This window comes from Neovison vison, chromosome 2 (genome assembly GCF_020171115.1).
Source record: "Neovison vison isolate M4711 chromosome 2, ASM_NN_V1, whole genome shotgun sequence".
Lineage (NCBI taxonomy): Eukaryota > Metazoa > Chordata > Mammalia > Carnivora > Mustelidae > Neogale > Neogale vison.
In genome coordinates, this window is record NC_058092.1 from 72,502,500 (window position 1) to 72,529,073 (window position 26,574).

Below are 26,574 nucleotides of genomic sequence, written 5' to 3' on the forward strand. Positions count from 1 at the left end.
TGTAAGACTGATGAATCACAGACCTATACTCCTGAAACAAATAATACATATATTTTAATAATAAAAAAGCAATATATTTCAAACACATACTTATTAATTAAGAAAATCACTGCATTCATGCAGCATTAAAATAGTAGCCAATGTCTGCTATCTGTAATTATATACAACAAAGGAAATGATGAAGCTAATCAGCTGCATGGGTAGCGCTTTTACTGTCTCCCTTCCAACCATTCCAGAGCCATTTACCTATTATCCCCTACACCGGCAGTCTAGGACAAGGAGCTGGCAAACACTCAGAGTGGTACAGAAGTGTTAGAAGGTTGGACACATCAGCAAGTTGTCAGGAGAAGACTTGGGAGAAGATGAGATGAGACAACTATCTGAAAGTGATTTCATTTTTCATAAAAACTCTCACAGGTGTTCTCTTAACAGGCTTATGAGACTGAAGCCAAAATATACTCATCAAGAGCATACGACATAAATGTGAGTAACATTTACAAGAATTAACTAAATAAAATATAGCAAATGTTGAGAAAGGAACGGAATTTGAATGAGGTAACAGATAATCAAAAGAAGGAAAAATTATTTAATGATTGATAGGAGGTAAATTCCAAAGGAATGATACAAATTGTTTTGTTTAAACATGAATTGTATGAAATTTACTTTAAGATTTTGCTAGGCAAAACTGAAAAAATGCACCTTTTACATCAGTATTTCTCACTAATTACATAAATGTTTGACTGCCAATTCAGAAATACTGATTTTTTGGTTATCATGGATATTATAAGTGGATAAACTATCTTTGCAGAACCCACAAAATTTTCCACCCCTCACTTGAGACCCCAAATATTTTGGGGGAAGGAGTAGAGTTAAAGCATGAATTGTATATAAATATACTGAATTAACAAATCTAGGGAAAAAACTATGTGATAGAAAACTTGAACTTTTTTTTTATCACTGAACCATGAAGTTGAGAGTGTCTGAGATATATTGGTAAAAGTTGGTTAAGACTTGGTGTTTAAACCTGTTCTTAACTACAGGTCTTATCTCATGTGTAAACATTTTGTAAGAATCCATTTATCTGTAGTAGTAGTAATAAAAGCATGCACTTACCATGTGCTGAATGAAATACCTTAATCTCTCATGATAATCTTTTTTTTAAGCCTTTATTTATCTGAGAGAGAAAGAGAGGGAACGAAGGAGTGCACAAGCAGGGGGAATGGCAGAGGGAGAAGGAGAAGCAGGATCCCTGCTGAGAAAGGAGTCGGACTAGGGGCTCCCTCCTAGGATCCTGGGATCATGACCTGAGTCAAAGGCAGACGCTAATCAACTGAACACCCAGGCTCCTCACGACAATCTTTTTTTTTTAAAGATTTATTTATTTATTTGACACACAGAGAGAGATCACAAGTAGGCAGAGAAGCAGGCAGAGAGAGAGGGGGAAGCAGGCTCCCCAATGAGCAGAGAACCTGATGCGGGGATCGATTCCAGGACCCCGAGATCACGACCTGAGCTAAAGGCAGAGGCAACCCAGGCAACCCTCCTCACGACAATCTTATAATAATTATCATCCCATTTTAAAGGTAAGGAAACTAAGGTAAGTGAGATGGTAAAATTTACTCAAGTTAACATAACTGGAGAAATCCCAGCTTTGCTTTCACAGCTTAGACTCTAAAACCTCTAAACTAACAAATCAAGTCATAGGTGAGACTGACCAGATACAGTCTGAACTGATTCTATGAGTTTTGTTAAATGAACAATGAAAGAGCATCAAAGGTCATAAAAGATCAGTGTTTTGTAAGTCAGTACAATGACAATGTCCCTGGCACTTAAGAAGACTTTGAAGAGACTCCCAGAGATCTTTGGTGTAGTCTATTTCACCACACCATTAATGCAGGAACAGCCCAGTCAAGTTAAGAAGTTTCTCAAGTAATAGAGTTTGTTAGATCCCAGCTCTCTTTACGTCTCTCGGCAGAGAATGCAAAGTACGCTATGCTCAGTTGATCATGTGAAGTTTTGTATTTCCAAAGGTAACAACATGAACTCTGTTGTAGAGAATATTTCTTGAAGTAAGTTAAAATGGGTTTTAGGAATCTTTTACTTGTACATAATGCTATTTAAAAAGGGGGGGGGGCGCCTGGGTGGCTCAGTGGCTTAAAGCCTCTGCCTTCAGCTCATGATCCCAGGGTTCTGGGATTGAGCCCCACATCGGGCTCTCTGCTCAGCAGGGAGCCTGCTTTCCTTCCTCTCTCTCTGCCTGCCTCTCTGCCTACTGTCTGTCAAATAAATAAATAAAATCTTAAAAAAAAAAAAAAGACTTTATTTATTTATTTGACAGAAAGACAGCGAGAGGGAACGCAAGCAGGGGGAATGGGTAAGGGAGAAGCAGGCTTCCTGCTGAGTAGCGAGCCCAGTGGGGCTTGATCCCAGAACCATGACCTGAGCCAAAGGCAGATGCTTAACAACTGAGCCACCCAGGTGCCCTGTGCATAATGCTATTTTAAGATATTTTAACCAGAGTAATTTTTCAGTTGAATTTATCCTATAAGTGTGATTATTTTAAAATTTTAATTTGAAAATCATAGTAGTAAAATAACCAGCTACTTAAGCTAATCAAGCTACTTAATTATATTACAGAATTCAAAAATATTTAAAGAAACGGGGAGGGAAGCAGTTTTACCTTACTAAATTTTGCTGTGTATATTCAACCTTCATTAAAATTTGGACCCCAGTTTGAGAGCGAATGTAGGCTTTCAACCTGAAACAAAAATGTCATATTGAAGTAAACAAAACTGATTTTTAATATATTTCAAGATAATATCTATGGAAGACCAAACATTTAATTAAGAGTAGCTAATAATACTTAAAATTCAACTATCCAACACAGAAAAAAAGGTTAAAAATATTTTCTAACCAAGAATTTGAATTTTTTAAAAATTACCTTTCTTCTCTCTTAAATTAAAAAATATTTATTTCAGTAAATTAAGTTAAACTTGGTATTTATTTTTAAAAAATGCATCCAATTTAGTGACAGGTACTTTGTCTTACTGCCAAACACATGACCAATGATTACAGTTGGATTATCAGTATTAAGAAGAAAAGAAATTCAATCACTATATGTGTACCAAAGACACTACTTGATATGGGGCGTGGATTTGGTTCAGTCTGAGCACAACCTTTTATTAGAAGTAGAAGATGAGACTTAATTAGAATTGGATCAGACATTTTAGAATCCACCCAATCTAAAAGTTAAATACCAGGTTACTCTGGAACCAAACCAAGCATTCATATCCTAAGCAGGTACCATCTGGAGAAAAAAAAGTTAAATGGGTTCCTGCTCAGGAAAACTAATTCACACTCTAATAATAGATTTGCTTTTTGAGTGTTGCCTACTGTGTGCTAGGCCCTGTACCAGAAACTTTATAATTCTGGGTTTTTTTTAAGCTTCAAATAACCTTATCTAGTGAATATTATCGTTTTCATTTACTGATGAAAAAATTAAGGACCAAAAGTTAAGTAACTTACTCCTTGATCACATAGTAAAAAAGAGAGCAAGCTACTGTAGCCCAGATATATAATTGAATCTTTCTACTGTTCTATGTTAACCATTTATATGGTTATATGCTATATTTCTGGACAAGAGGCAGAGTGTATCTTAATTAGTTTTACGAAGACTTGGTTGAAACAGAACTCCCTGGTCTTTAACAATTATTCAGAAACTCTTAATTTTCCAAGTTTCTGATTCAGCTTTAAAGAAGTTTGATTCGAGAGTTAACAGTGCAAACTCTGATTCCAGAACATCTGGGTTTAAATCCCAGCTTCCCTGCTTACTTGCTGTATGAACTCATTTAACCACTTTATGGCTTAGTTGCCCCACCTGCAAAATGGGTATAATAGTAGTAATCTACCTTAAAGGATTACTGTGAGGATTAAATTACTTAGTACATATTAATTATCTCCTTCAATGAGTATCTGGAAAACAGTAAATATTAAGTATTATGTACTGTTTTTATTGCTATCCAAAAACATCATCCATGACTGACAAAGCCTTGAGTAAACACCAAGGAAATGGCACAGAAAGTAAACTGTACTGACATATCACATTCTAATAAAGTCATAGCTCTACATAATAAATGTGTACATAACCAGTACCTCAGCATTTTTAATAATTTCAGAAAATTACAAGACTTTTGAAGCATACCTTTGACGAATTACAGGATCAGATTTTTCAGGATCAATGTAAGGTCTTAGGATTTCATTAATAGTTTTATCATCTGGTACTCTTCCCAACAAAAAAACAACAAAAAGAAAACATATTATTATGTATAAGTTTCTACTAATGGTGTTAACTTGGAATTACTAAATCTTGTGATGTTTTGTTTAAATGACTAAACACAGACCTTTTATTTTATTCTTGGCAAAATATAACATCTTTTAAGCAAAAACTGCTTAGGAAAAAGGCTTAAAAAAACTTTTTGGACACACTTAAAAAGTCCTAAAAAGCAATTATTTTGAGAAGCTCCCTATAAATCAATTATAAAAATATGAAGCCTCTTTTAACACACACCTGTGCTCACAGACGAGAAGAAAGAAGGATGAAATATATTTGAAAGATGTAGAAATATAAAATCCGAAAAAAGGTTGCAAATTTCAGTGCATGCTCAAGTTTATTCATTCTAAATCATAAGACCAGGGTAAAAAATTGATATTACTTTTTCTGGAAACAAAGTATTTCAAGTTTTTCAACTTTTCAGTAAATATGCACATTGTTTAGAATTATAAATCTGTAGAAACAAAATTAAGACACTGCTTTGAATGAGTAACTTTTTCCTCAATTATACATATTCATATATAGTACTGTGCTATAAATAGATCCATCCATAATGTTTAAGTCCCTTCCCTGACTTTAGTCTGGTATAAACTTCAAAGGTAACAACTTAGTTATCCATTTTACTCCTGATACACATTTAAGTTAACAGTTTATTGTAAATACAAAACCACAATAAGAACAAAGTTCTTAATAGTTGTAATACTGTACCTTTTTTCTATGTACACAGCTTGACTCTGAGGAAACTGGAGCTTCACATGCCAACAAAACTGCTGTTTTCTAAATTAGAAGATAATCTTATGAGGATCAAGGTAGACAATAAATTTTCTTTTTCAGATAGTAATTCAAAAAGTATTCCTAACACTTCATGTATCTTTCAACTATTTTCTAAGGTTTTAGAGGCTGTTTTTTAAACAATATACCTGTAAGGATTCTGAAGAGGAAAACAAAATGAAGTGCAGCAGTTTTGAATTACAAGGACTTTACACTCCTGAATTAGAAGGCAATTTCACACAGATCAGGGGCTTTTGAGATCAGTGTGTTACTACTTGAAGTTTACAAATAAATTCCTCCTGACTAAAAACAACGGGCTGATCTCTTTGCCTAACTAGTTTGGAAATTAAGTGAATGAAGTGTTGTCTGGTTGCAACCAGCTGGCTGCAGATACACTTCCAAGCCATGAGTACCTGCATTTTGTAGCAAAACAGTGGACAACAAGTTGGTTGCTAAGCAGAATGCACTCTCAGCTAGAGTCCTTTTGCTTTCAGGTCTAAACTTTGGTTTGATACACGATCAACAGTAATAATTCACCAAATGACTAATTTTAGCATAATGACCACATGTTCTATTTAACACACCTAAATTTGGTGACACTATATACTATTCCTTCTTTAAGAAATTTAATGCTTCAAATATTCAATCCAACAGAGAAATTTAAATGTTTTCACCATATGATGGTTTTACATGTTTTCCTTACTTAGAGAAAATTTCTAACAACCCACTGGCAAGTTAATGGCCAACAGCGTTTCCAAGCAAATGACCAGCATCACTATAAATCTGTCCCTTAGCAGGATGGCTCTAAAATCTCAAATAGTTTTCTTTTAATACAATCTAGTAGAGTATCTCTCACTAAGCATTTACATGATTTAGTCCAATTTTTATCAGATACAATAAGAATAAAAGCAAGTAAAAATCTTTCTTTTAGGGGAAGTCTATCACAGATCTGCTTATGGAAGTTTTTGTTAATAACAAGACAGTTTTTAGCATGAGCTAGAAAAAAAAATATGCTTGATTATACTTCTGTTGAAAGTGCCACTTCTCATATAAGAAATAATCATGTTAAGTTTAGCATTTCTTTTTTTTCTGATAGAACAGAGCCATAAAGCACCCTTTATTAACTTAAAGACCAGATGTCTAAAATCTCAGAGGAAACACTTCTAAAAGAAATCTGAATGCAAATATAACAGTTCCTGGTTTTAAATAAACAATTCTTCCAAAACAAAACACTCTGCAATGTTCGTTATCTGTGAAACAGGCATTGCATCACATCACCATCAAAAGGCTCAAAGATGCCACATTTCCTTTCTCCTCTTATTTATTTATTCATCTGAGAGAGAGAGAGAGCGCACACATGTGGGGTGGGGGACCAGAGTGGTAGGGAAGAAGAAAGAACCTCAAGCAGATTCTGTGCTGACTGGAGTATGGAGCCCAACATAGGATTCAATCTCACAACCCTGAGATCATGACCTGAGCCCAAACCAAGAGTCAGATACTCAACTGAGTCACCTAGGGCCCAATTTCACATTTCTTAGTAAGATATAAACCAATTTTTAATCTAAATGTATAATATGGGGATGCCTGGGTGGCTCAGTTGGTTGAGCAGCTGCCTTCAGCCCAGGTCATGATCCTGGCGTCCTGGGATCGAGTCCCACATCGGGCTCCTTGCTTGGCAGGGGGCCTGCTTCTCCCTCTGCCTCTACCTGCCACTCTGTCTGCCTGTGCTCGCTCTCGCTCCTCTCTCTCTGACAAATAAATAAATAAATAAAATCTTTTTTTAAAAAAAAGTATAATATGGCTTCTTTCTAAATATATTTGTTTTTCCCATGTTATAGAGGAGAAAATAAGATTATGAATTCATCATCTTATGGGACTGTAAATCATATTTAATTACTCCAATCATTGCTTGAGTAATTTCAAGAACCATTCCTCTTTCTTAACACTCAGTAGACACTAAATACCTTCAGAAAGTACTTAGCATTCCAAAAACAATGGAAGAAAAGCCCCTGGAAATCATTTTATTTGTTATAGTTAACTAGTTGTGATTGTAAAGAAGTCATCCACTACTATTTTATTATATATACATTGCTAAATTATGACTATTATAAAAATATTTCTATATATGGTCTCAGTTCAAACATGAACAAATATGAGAAGTATGTATACTTTTAACAAATGTGACCTTGCAATTTTTCATAAACAAGGAAAAAGAGTATAAAGAACACTCAATGCACCCATACTCAAGATTAATCCAACTTGCATGTTGCCATATTTGTTTGAAATATTTTTTTCTTCTAAGGAATAAAAAGTTAATTGAACTGTTCCTTGATCAAATTCTCTTCCCATCCAGAGGTAGCTAATTTCCTGAGTGTATATTCTGAGTGTATATTCTTGCCATTCATGGTTTTGTACTTTATGTATGTATCCATACGCATATGTATAAACAATATAGATTTTGTGTAATATTAACATTTACTTCAAAGTTATCATACTCTAAATATCCTATGCCTTGCTTTTCATTTACATTATCCTTTAGATTTTATTTTTTATTATTTTTTAACCTTTTTTTTCCAATTTATCCTTTAGATTTTATTTTAATACATACAGATTAGTTCATTAACTTAAACTGTTCTATGGTATTTCATTTTGTGAAAAATGCCAAAATCTATTTATCCATTCTCTACTGATAGATATTATGATTGCTTCCACTTTTTTATCATTTGTTTTACCATATTAAATTACAGTAAAGAAAAAAAATAAAAGATTATCCCTAGGGATAGGTCTATCATTTACCTCTTCTGGTACACAAAATTAAACGTTAGCTTCATTGAAAAACTGCCTGTATTTTTGGGGCGCCTGGGTGGCTCAGAGGTTTAAGCCTCTGCCTTCGGCTCAGGTCATGATCTCAGGGTCCTGGGATCGAGCCCCGCATCGGGCTCTCTGCTTAGCAGGGAGCCTGCTTCCCCCTCTCTCTCTGCCTGCCTCTCTGCCTACTTGTGATCTCTCTCTATCAAATAAATAAATAAAAATCTTAAAAAAAAAAAAAAGAAAAACTGCCTGTATTTTTTAACTCTATGGTAGTGTAAAAATCATTTGCAAACAGTAGTTCAGAATACAAAATTTAAGGAAAAGAATGGACACAAGAGGTTGAAGGGTACTGTATAAAGATTCCTGAAATGGCTGAGTTAATTTATTTCTGAAGTAGCTGCCAGTTCTTTAGTGTTCCTGAAACTGATGTAGTTCTGCCATGGGCAATGAAATCTAAATCTCAAAAGAGTTAGGGTTTTTTTAATTTCAATTTTTAATTTTAATTCTAGTGTGGTTAACATACAGTGTTCTATCAGTGCTCATCATGATAAGCACTATCATCTGTTTCACTCTCCTCCACCTCCCCTCTGATGAGCATCAGTTTGTTCTTCAAAGAATTTAGTTCATTTCCCACTTTTCATAATTATATATAGTGATACATGTCCCAATTATAAAAATACATATACACCAAAATCACATTATTTTTGAAGGGGACTGTGAGTAATTTTATATTTTATGTTTGCATTGGTAAATTTTCAACACCGTAAAGGAAAATGGAACACCTTAGTATCTTTATGCATGCACACATACACATACATTTTTGTATTTTGGACTACTCTGTAAAGATGGATTCCAAGGAGCAGAATCACTGGACTAGAACAGGGCTTCTTAACCTAGGCAGTGCTGACATTTTGGACCACATGTTATGGTGGTGGTGGTGGTGGTGGAGGTGGGAAGACAGGGGAAACAATTCCCCCAGCAGGATGTTCAGCAGCATCCCCCAAGATGCCACTAGCAACACCCATTCCTCCAGCATGACAATCAAAGATGCCTCCAATTATTGCAGATGTCCTTTGGGAGGCAGAATCACCACTTACTGAGAACCACCGGGATAGAGCTTAAAACATTCACTATTACTCCTACTATATCAAGACTACTATCCCCTAATTTCAACAAAATGCCTTCAATTATAATCATGTCACTGTGTCCTTGCCATAATTACCAAATTCTCATGAATGGAAATACTGTAAATAAACAGCCTAGGTAACTTATGTACCTCAAGGCACTATGTCTAGAGTTTGATAAAAGACTAATGAAGAACAGTGGCAATTGTTAAACCTAATGTCCCCTTCTGGACCACCAGACAAGTAAGAGAACAGTGACCTCTCTTTGAGTCCATTAAACTAAAAAACTACTCATGCATAGCAAAGCTTTTTCTCCTGCCCCCTCAATCATGCATTCTTTTTTTTTTCCCAATTTATTTATTTTCAGAAAAACAGTATTCATTATTTTTTCACCACACCCAGTGCTCCATGCAAGCTGTGCCCTCTATAATACCCACCACCTGGTACCCCAACCTCCCACCCCCCCGCCACTTCAAATCCCTCAGACTGTTTTTCAGAGTCCATAGTCTCTCATGGTTCACCTCCCCTTCCAATTTACCCAAATTCCCTACTCCTCTCTAATGCCCCTTGTCCTCCATGCTATTGGTTATGCTCCACAAATGAGTGAAACCATATGATAATTGACTCTCTCTGCTTGACTGATTTCACTCAGCATAATCTCTTCCAGTCCCGTCCATGTTGATACAAAAGTTGGATATTCGTCCTTTCTGATGGAGGCATAATACTCCATAGTGTATATGGACCACATCTTCCTTATCCATTCATCCGTTGAAGGGCATCTTGGTTCTTTCCATAGTTTGGTGACTGTGGCCACTGCTGCTATAAACATTGGGGTACAGATGGCCCTTCTTTTCACGACATCTGTATCTTTGGGGTAAATGCCCAGGAGTGCAATTGCAGGGTCGTAGGGAAGCTCTATTTTTAATTTCTTGAGGAATCTCCACACTGTTCTCCAAAGAGGCTGCACCAACTTGCATTCCCACCAACAGTGGAAGAGGGTTCCCCTTTCTCCACATCCTCTCCAACACATGTTGTTTCCTGTTTTGTTCATTTTGGCCATTCTAACTGGTGTAAGGTGATATCTCAATGTGGTTTTAATTTGAATCTCCCTGAGGGCTAATGATGATGAGCATTTTTTCATGTGTCTGATAGCCATTTGTATTTCTTGATTGGAGAAGTGTCTGTTCATATCTTCTGCCCATTTTTTGATGTGTTTGTCTGTTTCGTGTGGGTTGAGTTTGAGGAGTTCATTATAGATCCTGGATAATGAGGGCAGCATCACCAAAGGGGGGTAAAGTTTGTTCTTGGGAGTGCTAAAAAAAAAAGTCTCAAATATTACCATGGTGTGTGGGCTTCCAAAGGGTCACTGTACATAAACAAGATTAATAAGTACACACTGTATCTATGGTATCAAATATCATGGAGGGGCAATTAGACGGAAAACGTCTAAAAGGGCTCCTTGGGAGGCAATAATAATAATACCATTATTATTATTATAACCTTAAAAAAGGTTGAGAAACATTTATAAGTACTAAAAGAGGAAAATAAATATTATACTTGATTTTAATAAGGTAATACAGGGCACTTACTTAACAGCTAATGCTTACTAGAAACTGTTAAGGCTCATTCTCTCCCACAGTTTAAAGAAAACAGTATGTGCATGATGACACAAATTTACAGGGGATGCAAATTCTATACCCATGCCTGTAATTATTCTTCTGACTCCATGACTTAAAATTGCTGATTTTCATATCTGGAGTGCTACCACAATTCCAAGGAAGAAGGGCAGAAAACAAAGGCACCAGATCCTTTTAAATGGCACTGATTTCTTAATACAGTAAGATTTTCAAGTTCATTTATAACCAAAGAAATGGAAATGGAAATGAAATAGTTTTACCTGTCAGATTTACAAAGATGTCATTAAAATTAGAAATACTAGGGAAGAGTGGTGAAATGGACATTTTTCATTGTTGACAGAAATATAAATTGGTATAAGCTTCTGGCAGTTTAGTTTCATAAAAGCTATAAATAAATATTCATAATTTAAAAATACATGTATTAAAAAAAAAATAAAAATAAAAATACATGTATTTTTGCCTCAACAATTTTATTCCCAGGAATTTATTCCAAGGAAATAATTGGACAAGTAATGACATATGTTCATGTCTGCTGTTTTACTCTAGAAAAAACAAACAAACAAAAAAAAAAACAACCTAAATGGGTATCATCAGAGAACTGATTAAATAAATTATAGCAGATCTACATAATGAATGAAAAGATGAGGCAGAACTATACGCATTGAGGGAGAAAAATGTATGTGTTGAATGAGGGCATATATGTTTAAAATACATATCCATAAATGTGTTTACAAGTATGAAGGACATGCCCCAAACTTTTAACTACGGTTATTTCATAATGAAAGGACTTAATTCTTTCTTTATACATCTCTATTAAATCTCTGACATAATGATTTGCTAATTTTTATAATCAGCAAAATAAAATGTTTCCATGGGAAAGTAGAGGATAATAGTCCTAGAAAGGACAGGACTAATTTGACCATTCTTTTTAAACCTAAAAATATTCCTTAGTGGAAGTGTTCTTTTAAGAGGTTTCCTTTTTATCTCAGAGATTATTGCCCTACCAGAACTAGGGTTACCCATCTAATCATTTTGACAGCTTCAAAGCTGTCTTCCTCAAGAAATATTCCACATCTAAGAGTTACATATGAAGGCTGAATTCTTAGTACTAAGATTTCTAATATAAAATTTAAACGAGCTTGAATATTTTTGTTTTTAAAAAAAAAAAAATTACCAATTTTCATTCCACTCTCTCACTGACTATCCAGTATTTACTCAAAGAACACTCCAAAGGGCTCCCTAAGCATTAAGCATGCGAACAACGGGGACGAGGCCATGGAAAGCTTCTGTTTAGGGCTTAAATCAACCACCAATCCTGGGCACTGTGTTTCCCTTCCATATGGCTATGAGAGAAATACAGAGTTTCCATATGAAAGCACCTTGTTCTTCATGGCTGCTATACAGAGGAAGAATACTCAACACACTGTATGGACCAGAGGTAGAAGAAGGAAAAGGTTAAGTGGACTCTGGGCTTAAGTCCTACTCTTAACAATTTGTAACTTGATGTTATCTTGAGCAAGAGATAAATCTCTGTGACTCAGGTTTCTCAGAGTCAAGTGGAGAATAACAATAGTATTTATATCATAGGATTAAATGAGTAAATATATGTTGAGAGCTCAGAATATATCAAAAATGTGTTACTGTTTTTACCATTGTTGTAATTCTACATTCAATCCAGTGTTCTGAGTTACAAAGCTTATTAGCACAGAAATATTCACAGGTCCTTTAACTGAGAATATTTTGCCACGAGTTCCTGACCAAATTCCACTTACCTTGAATTTAGTGTTTAGTGGCTGGAGATGAAACTGACCATTTGGATTCATATTAGATTGCTAAAAGTCCTGAATGTTCTGCTAAACCCTATGGATTTTATTTTGTGGTTAATGCACCAACAACAAAGCTTTTAAAAAAATGAAATGAAGGGCTTGGAGGGAGAATCATCATCCTACTACTTAACTCCCCTAGTAACTATTTCTATGTATATTCTACAGTATATTCAAGACATTAACTTTTCAACCCTTATTTGTAATTAGTAAGGGAAATGTTTCTCACTACTTTTGAGAAGCACAATAATAGGTCATGTCAGTTCAAATATGTCTAAAATTTTTACTTCTGATTTTTAAATACAGGTGACTCCATGGGAGTAAACTAAAGCTAGAATTTCCACATGTCTAATCTTCAGAATACTATATCACTAATTAAGTTAGTAACGTCCGTAGCTGATCAAACCTACCAGCAGAACCTTTTACCAGAGTACTAGCAAGGAGCAACAGTAATAACAATAGTTTATTAAGTGCTTTTTTTCTTTCTTTCTTTCTTTTTTTTTTTTAAAGATTATTTATTTGACAGATCACAAGTAGGCAGAGAGGCAGGCAAAGAGAGAGGAGGAAGCAGGCTCCCTGCCAAGCAGAGAGCTCGATGCAGGGCTCGATCCCAGGACCCTGGGATCATGACCTGAGCCGAAGGCAGAGGCTTTAACCCACTGAGCCACCCAGGCGCCCCTAGTTTATTAAGTGCTTTTAATATGTCCGACATTGTTCTAAAGGTTTTACCTGTATTACTTCTTTTTACTTCTTTTAACTCTGAGATGAATGCCATTATTTCATTTTACAGATGAGAACCCTAAGACAGAGAAAAGTCTCTCAAGGTCATTATTAAGTTGGAAAGTTGCAGAGGTGGGATTTGAACCCAGACAGTACAATAACTCCAGAGTCTATGCTCTAATCAACTATACCATTATGAACTTATCAGAACTGCAAGTTCAATAACAAACCATGTACCTTTACGTACTGTTAATTTAAATGCAGTTCAGTTATATTTATATATTTGCCTTCATATTTTGAAATCATTTATTAACAGTTATAGTTTAATTGCCTCCTTGGCAGTCTCTTACCACCACCCTCATTCCTAATCTATAACCATGCTTTGAGGAATGGAACCCATTCCCTAACTCTAAGGATATGCACTTAATTGGTTGGCTTAAGAAAATCACTACCCTAGATTTTCCTTGACACAATGGATCAGGACTGGGCAGATGACCTAGGTGGTCTTATTGTGGTGAATTTCAGGCTTCCTGTTCAATAATGCTGGGAGAGAAGCACTCCTGGATCTTTACTGTAACTCAAACTGTTACCAGGGCACCCTATCAGCATGAGGATTGAGCTTATACCACGGAAGATACAATGGAGAACCAGCAAAAAACTGGGTTACTAATGATGTAATCGAGTCATTTTATCTATTAACTCTGAAGTCATTCTACCTCTGGACATTCAGTTATGATGGTCAATAATATACCCTTTTAAAACTCAAACTGGTTTGAATTGGGTATTTTATTTCAAGCAACATCAAGCATCCTGATATAAGGAATTGAAGTTTTCTTCTTTCTAGGTTTCATCTTTCATTCTTCATTCTGAAGCAGTAGAAAAGGAAGACAGACTAAACTGTAAATTGTCAACTCTTATGAAATTTGGAAGCAGCACATTCTACCTGAAGGAATTTCAGGAAAAAAACATTTTGTTCCACCATCAGTTATAAAACTTTACCTGAATTTAAAGCAGAAAGAAAATCTACCAAATTTTGAAACCCTTCAAGGGAAAAACAAATGTGTAAAATACCTACACAATCCTTCACTCACAGACATTTTATCTTTTAGAATACATTTCAAGAACAAATTTTAAAGTCTCAAGAATAAATATAACTATTCCTCATAAATATAATCCATCTATTTTATTAGGATTGGTACCATAATAAGTGTTTTTGGAAGAGTGAATACAAAGGATCTGTGTAGTTACTTAGCATGGATTAAAATTACTGGAATTGGGGAGAATAAAAACCATAATTTTATATGTCTCACATCATTATGAAAATACTTTGAAAAGTTCCAGTTATATATTACATTTTACTCTTTTAAAAATTAGTTTCACCACTACACAATAATAATAGGAAACAGGTTAAGTATGTGGTACTGGCTTTAGTAGACAGTATATTAAGAAAATGGATATAGCAGGTGAAGACTGAAATGAAAAAGTACATCTTGCTTCAAATAACTGATAAATACTTGAGCATTTAATACAGTAGTTCTCAACTGGGAGTTGTACCAACCTGGGCGGTGGGGACATTTGGAAATGGCTGGGCAGTTCTGACTATTCCAAGACTAGGAAGCACTTCAGGCATTTTAGTGGGGAGAGAACAGAAATGCTAATCTTCCTGTAATGCATGGGAAAGTCCCACACAACAAAAAAACAGCCCTGTTCAAAATGCCAATAGAGCCCTTACTAAGAAACACTAGAATGCAGAAAGGAGAGCACATGTATATGCATACCAAAAACTGAATGCCAGCACTAAATGCAGCATGTGTTTCATATTAACTGTGGAGAAAATATGTACTATAGGAACTGCAGCAAAAAGAAGTAACAGAAAAGATGAGCTATTGTGTCTTCACAGATGGTTAGAAAATAATGGGTGAAGAAAACATTCTAGGATTAAGCATGATTACCAGCCTGGGTATACTAGGATTAAGCATGATGACCAGCCTGGGTATACTTGCTTGACTGTATTAGGAAATCAGGTGGGGACAGACCATTCAGTAGGGATCCCTCATACCAAAAGGAACATTTTCTGCTCAAAGTATGACTATCTCAACTCCCTGACATGGCATATAAAGTCCTGCAAAGCCCAGCCCAAGTGGGGCTCTCTCCAACCTCATCTCCTACCACTTACCAACTCCCAACCTAGTTTCTAGACACACCAAACCACACACAGTGTCTTACCTTTACTACTTTATCCTGTTGCATCTGATAGTCTCCCACAAGACCAGCCTCAAACCTAGACTTAACTTCTTGACTTTGAGCAGGTGACTGTCTCAATAAAAAAACATTTTATAAAGATGTGTCAGACAGCCATGTGTCAAGTGAATGAGGTAAGGAGATACTGAGGTAGGGTGGGCACTCAGAAGCTCTTCAGTAATCCAGGGTGAGACAAAGTGGGCCCGCATGGGAGAATACAGCTGATAAATGCTATGGTGAAGGAAGGGGAAAGAACAGATGCCAGAGGCATATCATGAAGTAGTACACCTGGGGACTGCGGAAGGACTTCCTTAACTGAACCTAGGTGGGGACTCCAAGAAGACCAAGGGTGTTTTCCATTTCCATGAATGCTGGCTAATTGCTGTTACGGAAAAGTACCACCTCTGTGATGCTATGTCACAGAAACTTCCTCACCACTGCCTACACAGCCCCGGTAAGGAAATGCCTGTTTGGGGGAATCATTAAGTTTCTACTTTTTCATACTGTTTTTTCTAAATCCCTGCTGTTGCTCTGAAATCTTTCCACCAAACTAGATCACTGCAAAATCCACTTGTCCCTCTATTACCACAACTGTTAAACCCATCATTTCCTTTTCCTTTGCTCTTTTCTAAAGTCAATTTGCAGTAAAGTATAGTATTTATAGGTCATCATGCAAGTAAAATACTGTGTTTTATGAAGGGTATCACCACATAACTGGTTAAGGAAAAAATGCTACTGACATTAATAAAGAGGTAGATGGGTATATTACTGCAATATAATTAGAATTCCGTAATTTTATCTGAAGGAAATGAAGTAATTTTGCGAATCTGTAAATAAAAGGTTTCTTCTTTACAAGAGAGACATCTAGTGGCTAGCTTCTAACACAGGACAGGCGCTCAATTATTAATTCACAGTGTTGTTAAATAACGGGCACACATCTACCATCTTCACAGACTTAGACTCTCTTAGACATTCCGTATTAGTACATTCAGACCTGTTCCATTCTTTCTCCACTGTAAAAACATGCCATAATTTATGCTGTCCACTCCTGACAAATTATTTAGATTCATACCACTCTTTTGCTATTACAAACAACACTGCACTCAATATCCTTGTACATATTCCATTTAAATGGTTGTATCTATCAAATAAATTTCTAGAAGTGGAATTGCTAAGTGAACAAGTAATTATCATGTCTTCCTGATCCATCTCTTTCCCCCTACTGCCTTATCTTTGTACTGGGGCCACTGTTTATTTTAAACAAGACATTTTAGAAGAGATAATCTGAAAACCTTCTCAATAGCATACATTAAGAAATCCTGGAGAAATAAACAGACTGAGCTCATAGGCAGGTAAGAGGTATCTTTCGGAACCAAAAGGAAGCAGGAACTAAAGACCCTGGGGGAATGCTGAAACGACACCTGCTCTGGAAACCTTTGCCAATTTTGGTACCAAGAGGCTTGTACACAACTATGGGATGACAGGAGACATGATCTTGGACCCACATATTTTGGAGACCTCAAACTGGGATCACACCATAAAGCCAGTGAAAATGTAAACCAGAAAAATCCTGACCACTAGCAAAGGAAACAACTAGGAAATATGTGGGCCTTAGCTCGGGCTCTAGGAGAAAGGTAGAAACAGTAGAGGGAAAGACCTCAGTTGAAAACGTGGAACTGTAACTTCCTCAAATTGGTTGGGATTCAAATTATCCCTACTAATATAGTCTGAGAAATTTAAGACTAAGAAATTAAAAAGGATCCTGAATTGGAGCCATAGAGTATCTTGGCATAAGCAAATGCATGCCACCTTCTATGTCAACTTGTGTTCACAGCTCTTTTTTAGAAGGAAAAAAAAAACAAGAAAACCAGCCACCATAACCAAAAGTCAGCAGAAAGAGCACACAGCAGTAACAGACTTCTAATACTGGAATTATTTAAACAGATAATAAATGTTCTAAATTATTAAACAAAGGGGAACTTAAACATGAGAAAAGAATACAGTTCAATCTAAAAGAGCAGAGAGATTTGGGAAAGACACAAAACTTCTAGAAATGAAAAACAAAACTAAAACAAAAAACACTACATGAGCTAAAGATAAGATTAATTAGACACAGCTGAAGAGATAGTGACTTGAATGATGTAACTGAATAAATTACCCTGAAAGTAGCAAAAACAAACAAATGAGATATTAAAATAATGCCTTAGAATTCCCAGAACTGCAATATGCAGAAAGCACAAATGCCAAGGAAGATAAATAAATTTTTTCAAAAAATCACATGAAGACCCATATCATACTGAAGCTGCAGAACTCCAAAGACAAAAGTGAAGATCTGAAAAGCAACTGCAAGGGACAAAAAAGAGAGTGTTCTTACGAGTGGCAAAAAAAAGAAAGAAGGGAATAAGTAACTGAATGGAAGTATCAAAATAAAATATCAAGATATTTAATATTCAGCTAAACTCTCATTCAAAAGTAAGGGTAAGCTATATGATCTCATATATGGAATTTTAAATCAGGCAAAACTCAACACCAGGACATCACAGGATGTCCCTGGTGAGGAGAGGAACTAACAAGGAAAGACCTTTCCAGGGTGAAGGTAATATTCTATATATACTTATAGGAACAGTGTTACATAGATATAGGCATACCTTGGAGATAATCATGGGTTTAGTTTCAGACCACTGTAACGAAAGTAAATACTGCAACAAAGCCAGTGAAATGAATTTTTTGGTTTCCCAGTGCATAGTTATTTTTACTTCATACTGCAGTCTGTTAAGTGTACAGTATTATGTCTAAAAAAACCAAAGTACATATCTTAAATTAAAAAAATACCTTATTGCTAAAACAAAAAGGCGAACCATCATCTGAGATTTCAGTGAGTTGTCATCTTTTTGCTGGGGGAGGGCCTTGTCTCAGTATTGATGGCTGCTGAATGATCAGGGTGGCAATTTTAAAAAACAAGACAACAATCAAGTTTGCTGCATCGACTGACTCTTCCTTTCATAAATGATTTCTCCATAGCAGATGATGCTTGGAGTTCTTTACCCACAGAACTTTCAATACTGAGGTCAATCCTCTCAAACTCTACCACTGTTTTATCAATTAAGTTTTTTTTTTTAAGATTTTTATTTATTTATTTGATAGACAGAGAGAGATCACAAGTAGGCAGAAGGCAGCCAGGGAGAGAGGGGGAAGCAGGCTCCCCGCTGAGCAGAGAGCCCGACGCGGGACTCGATCCCAGGACCCTGAGATCATGACCCGAGCCGAAGGCAGAGGCTTAAACCACTGAGCCACCCAGGCGCCCCTTATCAATTAAGTTTAACATTCTAAATCCTCTGTTGTCATTTCAACAATCTTCAGAGCACCTTCACTAGGAGTAGACTCTATCTCAAGATACCACTTTCTCCATTCATAAGAAACATCTCCTTACTTGAAAGTTATATTGAGATTACAGCCATTCAGCCACCTTTTTAGGCTCCACTTCTACTTCTATCTAGTGCTCTTGCTGCTTCTACCACATCTGTAGTTACTGCCTCCACGAATGTCTTAAACCCATCAACGTCCTCCATGAGGGTTGGAATTACTTCTTCTAAACATACCTGTCATGCTGATATATGGACTTTTTCCCATGAATCACAAATGTTCTTCATAGCAACTAGAATGGTGGGCCCCCTTCTGGAAGGTTTTCAATGGATTCTGCCTGGGTCCATCAGATGAACCACTATCTATGGAGGATATAGACTTAGGAACTGCATTTCTTAAATAGTGAGACTTGAAGGCCTAAGTGACCCCTGACCCATGAACTGCAGAATGGATGCTGTGTTAGCAGAAATGAAAACAAGATTCATCTTACTGTCTAGCTCCATCAGAGCTCTTGGATGACCAGATGCATTGTCAATGAGCAGCAATATTTAGAAAGGAATCTTTTTGTCTGAATAGTAGTTCTCAATAGTGGGCTTAATTCAGTAAATGATGTTATGAACAGATGTGCTGTTATCCAGGTTTTGTTGTTCCATTTATAGAGCCGAAGCAGAGCAGATTTAGCATGCTAGGATTTTTGGAATGGTAAAGGAGCCTTGGCTTCAACTTAAACTCACTGGCTGCATTAGTCCCTAGTAAGATAGTCAGCCTCTCCCCGAAGCTTTGAAGCCAGGCATTGACCTTCTTCCTAGCTAGGAAAAGTCTAGACAGCATTTTCTTCCAATATAAGCCTGTTCTGTCTACACTGAAAATGTGTTGTGTAGTGTAATCACCTCTAATTATATTGGCTAGATCATCTGGGTAACTTGCTGCAGCTTCTACATCAGCACTTGCTACTTTACTTTGCACTTTTATGTTACGGGGAGGACTTCCTTAAACCTCACACACCAATCTCTGCTAGCTTCAGACTTCTCTTCTGCAGCATCCTCACTTCTCTCAGCCTTCATAGAACTGAAAAGATTCAGAGCCTTGATCTGGATTAGACTTTGGTTTACAGAAAGGTTGTCACTGGTCTATCTTCTATCCAGACCACTTAAACTTTCTTCGTATTAGCAACAGGCTGTTTTGCTTTCTTGTCATTCCTGTGTTCACTGGAGTAGACTTCTAATTTCCTTTAAGAACTTTTCCTTTGCATTCAGAACTTGGCTAAGTGTTTGGTACAACAGGCCTAGTTTTAGGCCTACCTTGGCTTTGACGTGCCTTCTTCACTAAGCTTAATCATTTCTAGCTTTTGTTTTAAAGTAAGAGACATGAGAATTCTTTCTTACACTTGAACACTTAGGAGGTCACTATAGCATTATTAATTGGCCTAATTTCAATATTGTTGTACTTGGAATAAGAGGCACGAAGAGAGGGAGAAAGATGGGGAATGGCCAGTTGGTGGAACAGTCAGAATCCACACATTTATCAATTAAGTTCACTGTCTCAAATGGGTGCATTTCATGGCACCCTAAAACAATTACAATAGTGACATCAAAGATCACTGATCACAGATCACCATGATAAATAATAAGAAAAAAGTTTGAAACACTGTGACAATTACCAAAATGTGACAGAGACATGAAGCAAGCAAAATGTTGGAAAAATGGCACCAAGACTTGCTTGATGGGACTGTCATAAACCTTCGACTTATAAAAAACATAGTATCTGCAAAGCACAATAAAGTGAAGTGCAACAAAAAAAGGTATGCCTGTATATGAATTTGTCAAAACTCAACAAGGGTACTCTTAAGATTTGTGTATTTCACTGCATGCAAATTTTACATCAATAGGAAAAGTGAGCTTCCTATCTTTCAGATAAATGTTTAAAAACTCTGTTTTTTCTTTCATTGAACATATCATGATGTCATTTGACGACAATTCTTCCACATCTAGTTTGTCTCTGGGTACCTAGAATTCCACCTTGGGAAGCAATTTAACTCAGTCCCACAGTACTGAACACTTGAGTTGCTGCATTTTTTACATTATTAAAAACAATGCCGGCATAGATATGTGTAATTCTGTAAAGTGTATGAATACATCTGTAGGCTAAATTATTTAAGTATGTGTATATAACATTTTGAAAAATATTACTAAACTGCCTTCTAAAATGACCACTAATGTATATTCTATATACATAATGTATATTCTATAATGACCACTAATGTGTATTTGGAAAAGCAAATTGGCCTGGCTAACCCATACCTTCATTAGATATTATCAACATATACCTACAGGCCATGTATTTATATGTACATATCTTTCTATGATGTGTCAGGACCATCTATTCACTGAGATTTAAGAGATTCACAGTCATACTGGTCAAAAACTCCCGCCATAAAGGATGCCTGATTTACAATAAACCTCACGCTTCTAAGGTATGTATTGCACCTGCTATGTAACTATACTGATAGTTCTACAGAGGTAACCCAGACACAACGGAGCACAGTCACACTTCACATGTATTTATGTGTGTTAATACCCACAAAGAATTCCTCACTCTGTTCAAAAATTACCACTGGAATGTTTAATTTTAAACAAGTTCGATTTGAGTTTTTGACTATATTGTAACTCAAGCTGCTTAAACAAGCAATAACCAATTTAATATTGAGGGAGTTACAGCAATCATCTTCGTACACAGGACCAAAATCTCATGTGAACAATAACAGTAAAATCCCCAAATATCAGAAATTGCAAGTTTTCTCAGTAACTTTTTTGCCAGCAAAACCTGCCTGAGCCAGTTCACAATCATTATTTACCCATTATAATGTAAACATTTACAGGTTTCACTGTAGACATAGTATCCTTTGATTATGTAATGCTGCTTCAGACCTTTTAGAGGTCAACGTAATATAGTAAATTTACCATATCCCCAAGGAATTCAGATAAGAAAAGCAGACCTTGAATTGTCATTGTATATTATTTACTAAGTGCCAGGTACTACTTTAGGTATAACTTCATTTAATCCTCTCAACACAGTAAATTCAATCTTGCCGAAGGTCACCTAGTATGTACTTAATGGTAGAGGCAATATTCAAATTCAGGTTTATCTGAGTAAAAGCATTAATCGCTTCTGAAAGTTGAAAAAAAGTACTGAAAACGAACCTCTTAAAAATAGAATACTGGGGCATGGGAAGTGAAAATAATCCTTTGAAAAGATTTAGTATCCCCCTCTTCTCCCCTTCTAGCAATCATCTTAAATAACACATCATCTAATAACACTAAATCAGAAAATAACACTTAAATCATTAAAACCTAGTCATTTTCATATGAATGGCTAAGAAAACAAAGGTATCCTAAAGAAGATACTTCTAAATTTTTAAAGATTTTATTTATTTGAAAGACTGAGATCATTAAGTAGGCAGAGAGGCAGACAGAGAGAGAGGAGGAAGCAGGCTCCCTGCTGAGCAGACAGCCCTATGTGGGGCTCAATCCCAGAACCCTGAGATCCTGACCTGAGCCGAAGGCAGAGGCTTAACCCACTGAGCCACCCAGGCGCCCCAATACTTCTAAATATTTTAAAATTTTGTTCCATTTTTTCCCCTATTAGTGAAGACAGGATCTTATATATTTATCTTGCTACTTATACACCACCTTTGAGCAACAGAAATTTTTTGCAATCCTGATTCTACTATACATTAAGTTCAAGAAGTACATCTTTTGTATTAATCTAAATCACTTGATTCTAAAGTAGGAGTGATTCTGTCTCTCCCCTCTGCCCCCAACTCCAGGAAACATCTGGTAATCTCTAGAGACATTTCCTGTTGCCACAAGAGGTGGCTGGGTAGGGGTGTGTGTGTGTGTGTGTGTGTGTTACCAACATCTAGTGGGCAGAGGACAGGAATGCTACTAAACACCCTAAAATGCACAAAATAGCCCCTCAAAACAAAGAATTATCTGGGTCAAAAGGTCAGGAGGGCCAAGATGAGAAATCATGACCTAAATCACTAATGAAAATGCTAAACAAGAATGAACAAAATATTGGGACACACTAAGGAGATTTCTAAGCTGATTATCAATTAACTAACCAGCAATATTCTCAATATTCAGTATGGCTTTCACCCAACTGGAATCTCACCTTAATGTTTTATTCATCTAACATCTAAATGCAGACATTTTAAATTCAATTAATAGCAAAAACATTTCATTTAAAAATAATAATGGGCAATTTCACAACAAACAAATGGAAAATTTAGTTACACAGATTTTGAATTATTTTTATTATTATTTTTTTTTCACTGAACTGACCCCCAAAATGGTCCTACGAATGAAAGATCATCTTACCACAATGGACTGGATTAAGTTAAACTTTATACTCTGAAACATGTATTCAAATATTCCATATCACAGTAACAATTAATAAAAAGCAAAAAAAAATTCCAATTTAGCAACATTTTTTTAAAGAGAAAACTCAGTGGTATTGAGACATTTAAATGGATATTCTCATACACTACAAATGGAAATGAAAACCGGTTTAGTCCCAGTTTATTACTATAAATCACAGTTTACAGATGAGGAAACTGAGGCAAAAAGAAGTTAGTGGTTTAGCTTAGTATCACGTAGCTAGGAGGAGGCTGATTACAATTTGAATATAAGTAGTCTGGCTTCAGTTTCTACTCTTAACTATTCCATCTTACTATCTCTAGGTTGTAGAGATATTTACAACTATTTAAAATGCATCAAAAATGAATATAAGACCAAATTAAAGGATAAAGAGACTAGTAAAAATATTCCCTATGTATGGAACAGAGTAAGATGAGCTATACACAGGCACATCTTAAAAAAATATTCAAGTAAAATGAGCTATAAGCAGGTACATCTTAAAAAAAAAATATTCAAGAGCTCACCCTTTCCAATAATCAGATGTAGTCTCTATCGTCTCTGATCCAGTAAGTCTACTTTCTAAGGACTGATGGTACAGAAAAAGCCATGTAAACACACAAAACAATTCTTCAAGGAAGAATAATTTAATGTAATGTTTATCGTGGCATTATTGCTAACAATGAGAAACTAGAAAAAAGCTATATGGTCATGAATATGGAAATAATTAAATAAATTTAAACATAGTAGCCATTGCCGGAATACACTACTTAGAAATAAGGCAGATCTGCATTAACAAGAAAAGAGCTTCTAGCTGTAGAAAAAAGTGATTCTTTTAGTCATAAAAAATTAGCAATGTCTAACTTGAAAAGTCATGTAACTTTGTATATTCTTATGCATTTAATACCATGTTTCATTTTATTAATGGAAAAGTAGAAGAAACCAGGGTTAGAAGGAAACATCAAGTGGTTATCAGTGGTCATCTCTACATAATGGAATTATAGGTGCTCTTTTTCCTTTAAACTTATTTTTTTTTAAAGATTTTTTTTTTTTTTAAAGATTTTATTTATTTATCTGACAGGCAGAGATCACAAGTAGGCAGAGAGGCAGGCAGAGAGAGAGGAAGAAGCAGGCTCCCCGCCGAGCAGAGAGCACAATGTGGGGCTCGATCCAGGACCCTGGACCACGACCCGAGTCGAAGGCAGAGGCCTTAACCCACTGAGCCACGCAAGCACCTCCTTTAAACTTTTTATAATGGAATTATAGGTGCTCTTTTTCCTTTAAACTTAATTTTTTTTTAAGATTTTTTTTTTTAAAGATTTTATTTATTTATCTGACAGGCAGAGATCACAAGTAGGCAGAGAGGCAGGCAGAGAGAGAGGAAGAAGCAGGCTCCCCGCCGAGCAGAGAGCCCGATGTGGGGCTCGATCCCAGGACCCTGGGATCATGACCAGAGCCGAAGACAGAGGCCTTAACCCACTGAGCCACCCAGGCACCTCCTTTAAACTTTTTTTTTTTTTTTTTTTTTAAAGATTTTATTTATTTGTCTGTCAGAGAGAGAGGGGGAGAGAGAGTGAGCACAGGCAGACAGAGTGGCAGGCAGAGGCAGAGGGAGAAGCAGGCTCCCTGCCGAGCAAGGAGCCCGATGTGGGACTCGATCCCAGGACGCTGGGATCATGACCTGAGCCGAAGGCAGCTGCCCAACCAACTGAGCCACCCAGGCGAGTGTGTGTGTGTGTATATATTTTTTAAAGAATTTATTTATTTGACAGAGAAAGATCACAAGTAGGCAGAGAGGCAGGCAGAGAGAGAGGGAGGAGGAAGCAGGCTCTCTGCCAAGCAGAGAGCCCGATGTGGGACTCGATCCCAGGACCCTGAGATCATGACCTAAGCCGAAGGCAGTGGCTTAACCCACTGAGCCACCCATGTGCCCAATGATGGGTATATATTATTTTTACAGTTGCTACATACACTGATTCCTTCCTACATTCCAGTTAGTGGTTAGGTAAATTTTTACAATAAAGGTTACAACTTGGGGCGCTTGGGTGGCTCAGTCAGTTAAGCATCTGTCTCTGGCTCAGGTCATGATCCCCCGGTCCTAAGATTGAGCCCCACATTGGGCTCCCTGCTCAGTGGGGAGTCTGCTTTTCCTTCTCCCATTGCCCCTCCTCCTGCTTGTGTACTTTCTCTCCTGTTCAATCTCAAATACATAGTCTTAAAAAAAAGGTCACAACTCTATATAATAGCTATCATCATCTCCATTTTACAGATGTGAAAAAAGCAAAGAAACTGACTCTAAATCCTATTTTGAATTATGTTGCTAATCCCCTCATGTGAAAACACTAAAAATTTTTAAGAACACCAATTCCAAATAACTATAAATTCATGAGCAAAAGAGTCCCATTTGCTACTTCAGAGATCTGAAAATAACCAACTATAAATTTGGGTTCTAAACCCAAGAAATACAGTTAATATTTATTTTTGAAAACAAAAACAAAAACAAAAACTTCCCACATACATTCATGTTTCTAGAGACCCCATAATTTTACATTTGAGGGTATATGCTTTTAAGTACTAAGAACTAAGCTCTGATGACAATCTGAATGGCTTCCTTCATAAGAATACATTTTGTATTTGAGAAGACATGAACCAGTTACCTTAAATTTTAAATACAGTATGTCAATTTCTAAATATGTTGGTTTGAAAACGCACACTGGAATTATCTCATATTTGATAAATGAAAAACATTACTTTATTTCTGAAGCTACCCAGAAAAAAGGAAAATCACTTTTACAAATATTTGTTTTGAAACATATAAAATAAATGGATCTACAACTTCTAACATAACTTCTTTTGAAAAGGTGGAAAGCTTATCAGAATAATGGTAATTCTGATGGTTTTGCCTTTTCAGTTTATGAAGCACTACAACTGGGAGGGAATCTTAGTTTACCTACTACAACCCCCACATCATACAGATGAGGCCCAGAGAAAGTAATCTGCTCAAGACCTTGCAGTTACTAAGAGGCTGAAGAAGGTAGAACCCACTCAGGATCTTTACTTCTAAGTCCAGAATGCTGACATTTCAAAGTATTACCTAGGGGCGCCTGGGTGGCTCAGTGGGTTAAACCTCTGCCTTCAGCTCATGATCTCAGGGTCTTTGGATTGAGCCCCGCCTCACTCTGCTCTGTGGGGAGCCTGCTTCCCCTTCTCTCTCTGCCTGCCTCTCTGCCTACTGGTGATCTCTCTGTCAAATAAATTAAAAAAAAAAAAAAAAAAAAATCTTTAAAAAAAAAGAAAGTATGGCGGGGGAGTGGGAGGTTGGGGTACCAGGTGGTGGGT

General features: G+C 36.3%; 1 protein-coding gene across 2 annotated transcripts in view; it reads right to left on the minus strand.

The window, feature by feature from the left end:
• Nucleotides 1-26,574, minus strand: part of ZNHIT6 (zinc finger HIT-type containing 6) — a 93,313-nt gene that overhangs the window by 53,640 nt on the left and 13,099 nt on the right. For both annotated transcript variants that reach the window (XR_006383187.1, XM_044238612.1), the window contains exons 6-8: nucleotides 5,039-5,107; nucleotides 4,202-4,282; nucleotides 2,681-2,758 (exon numbers count right to left, since the gene is read on the minus strand). Coding sequence is in view for 1 of the 2 variants with exons in the window: in XM_044238612.1 (XP_044094547.1) it covers nucleotides 2,681-2,758; nucleotides 4,202-4,282; nucleotides 5,039-5,107 (228 nt within the window). In the remaining variant the exon portion in view is untranslated. The remainder of the gene's footprint in view (nucleotides 1-2,680; nucleotides 2,759-4,201; nucleotides 4,283-5,038; nucleotides 5,108-26,574) is intronic.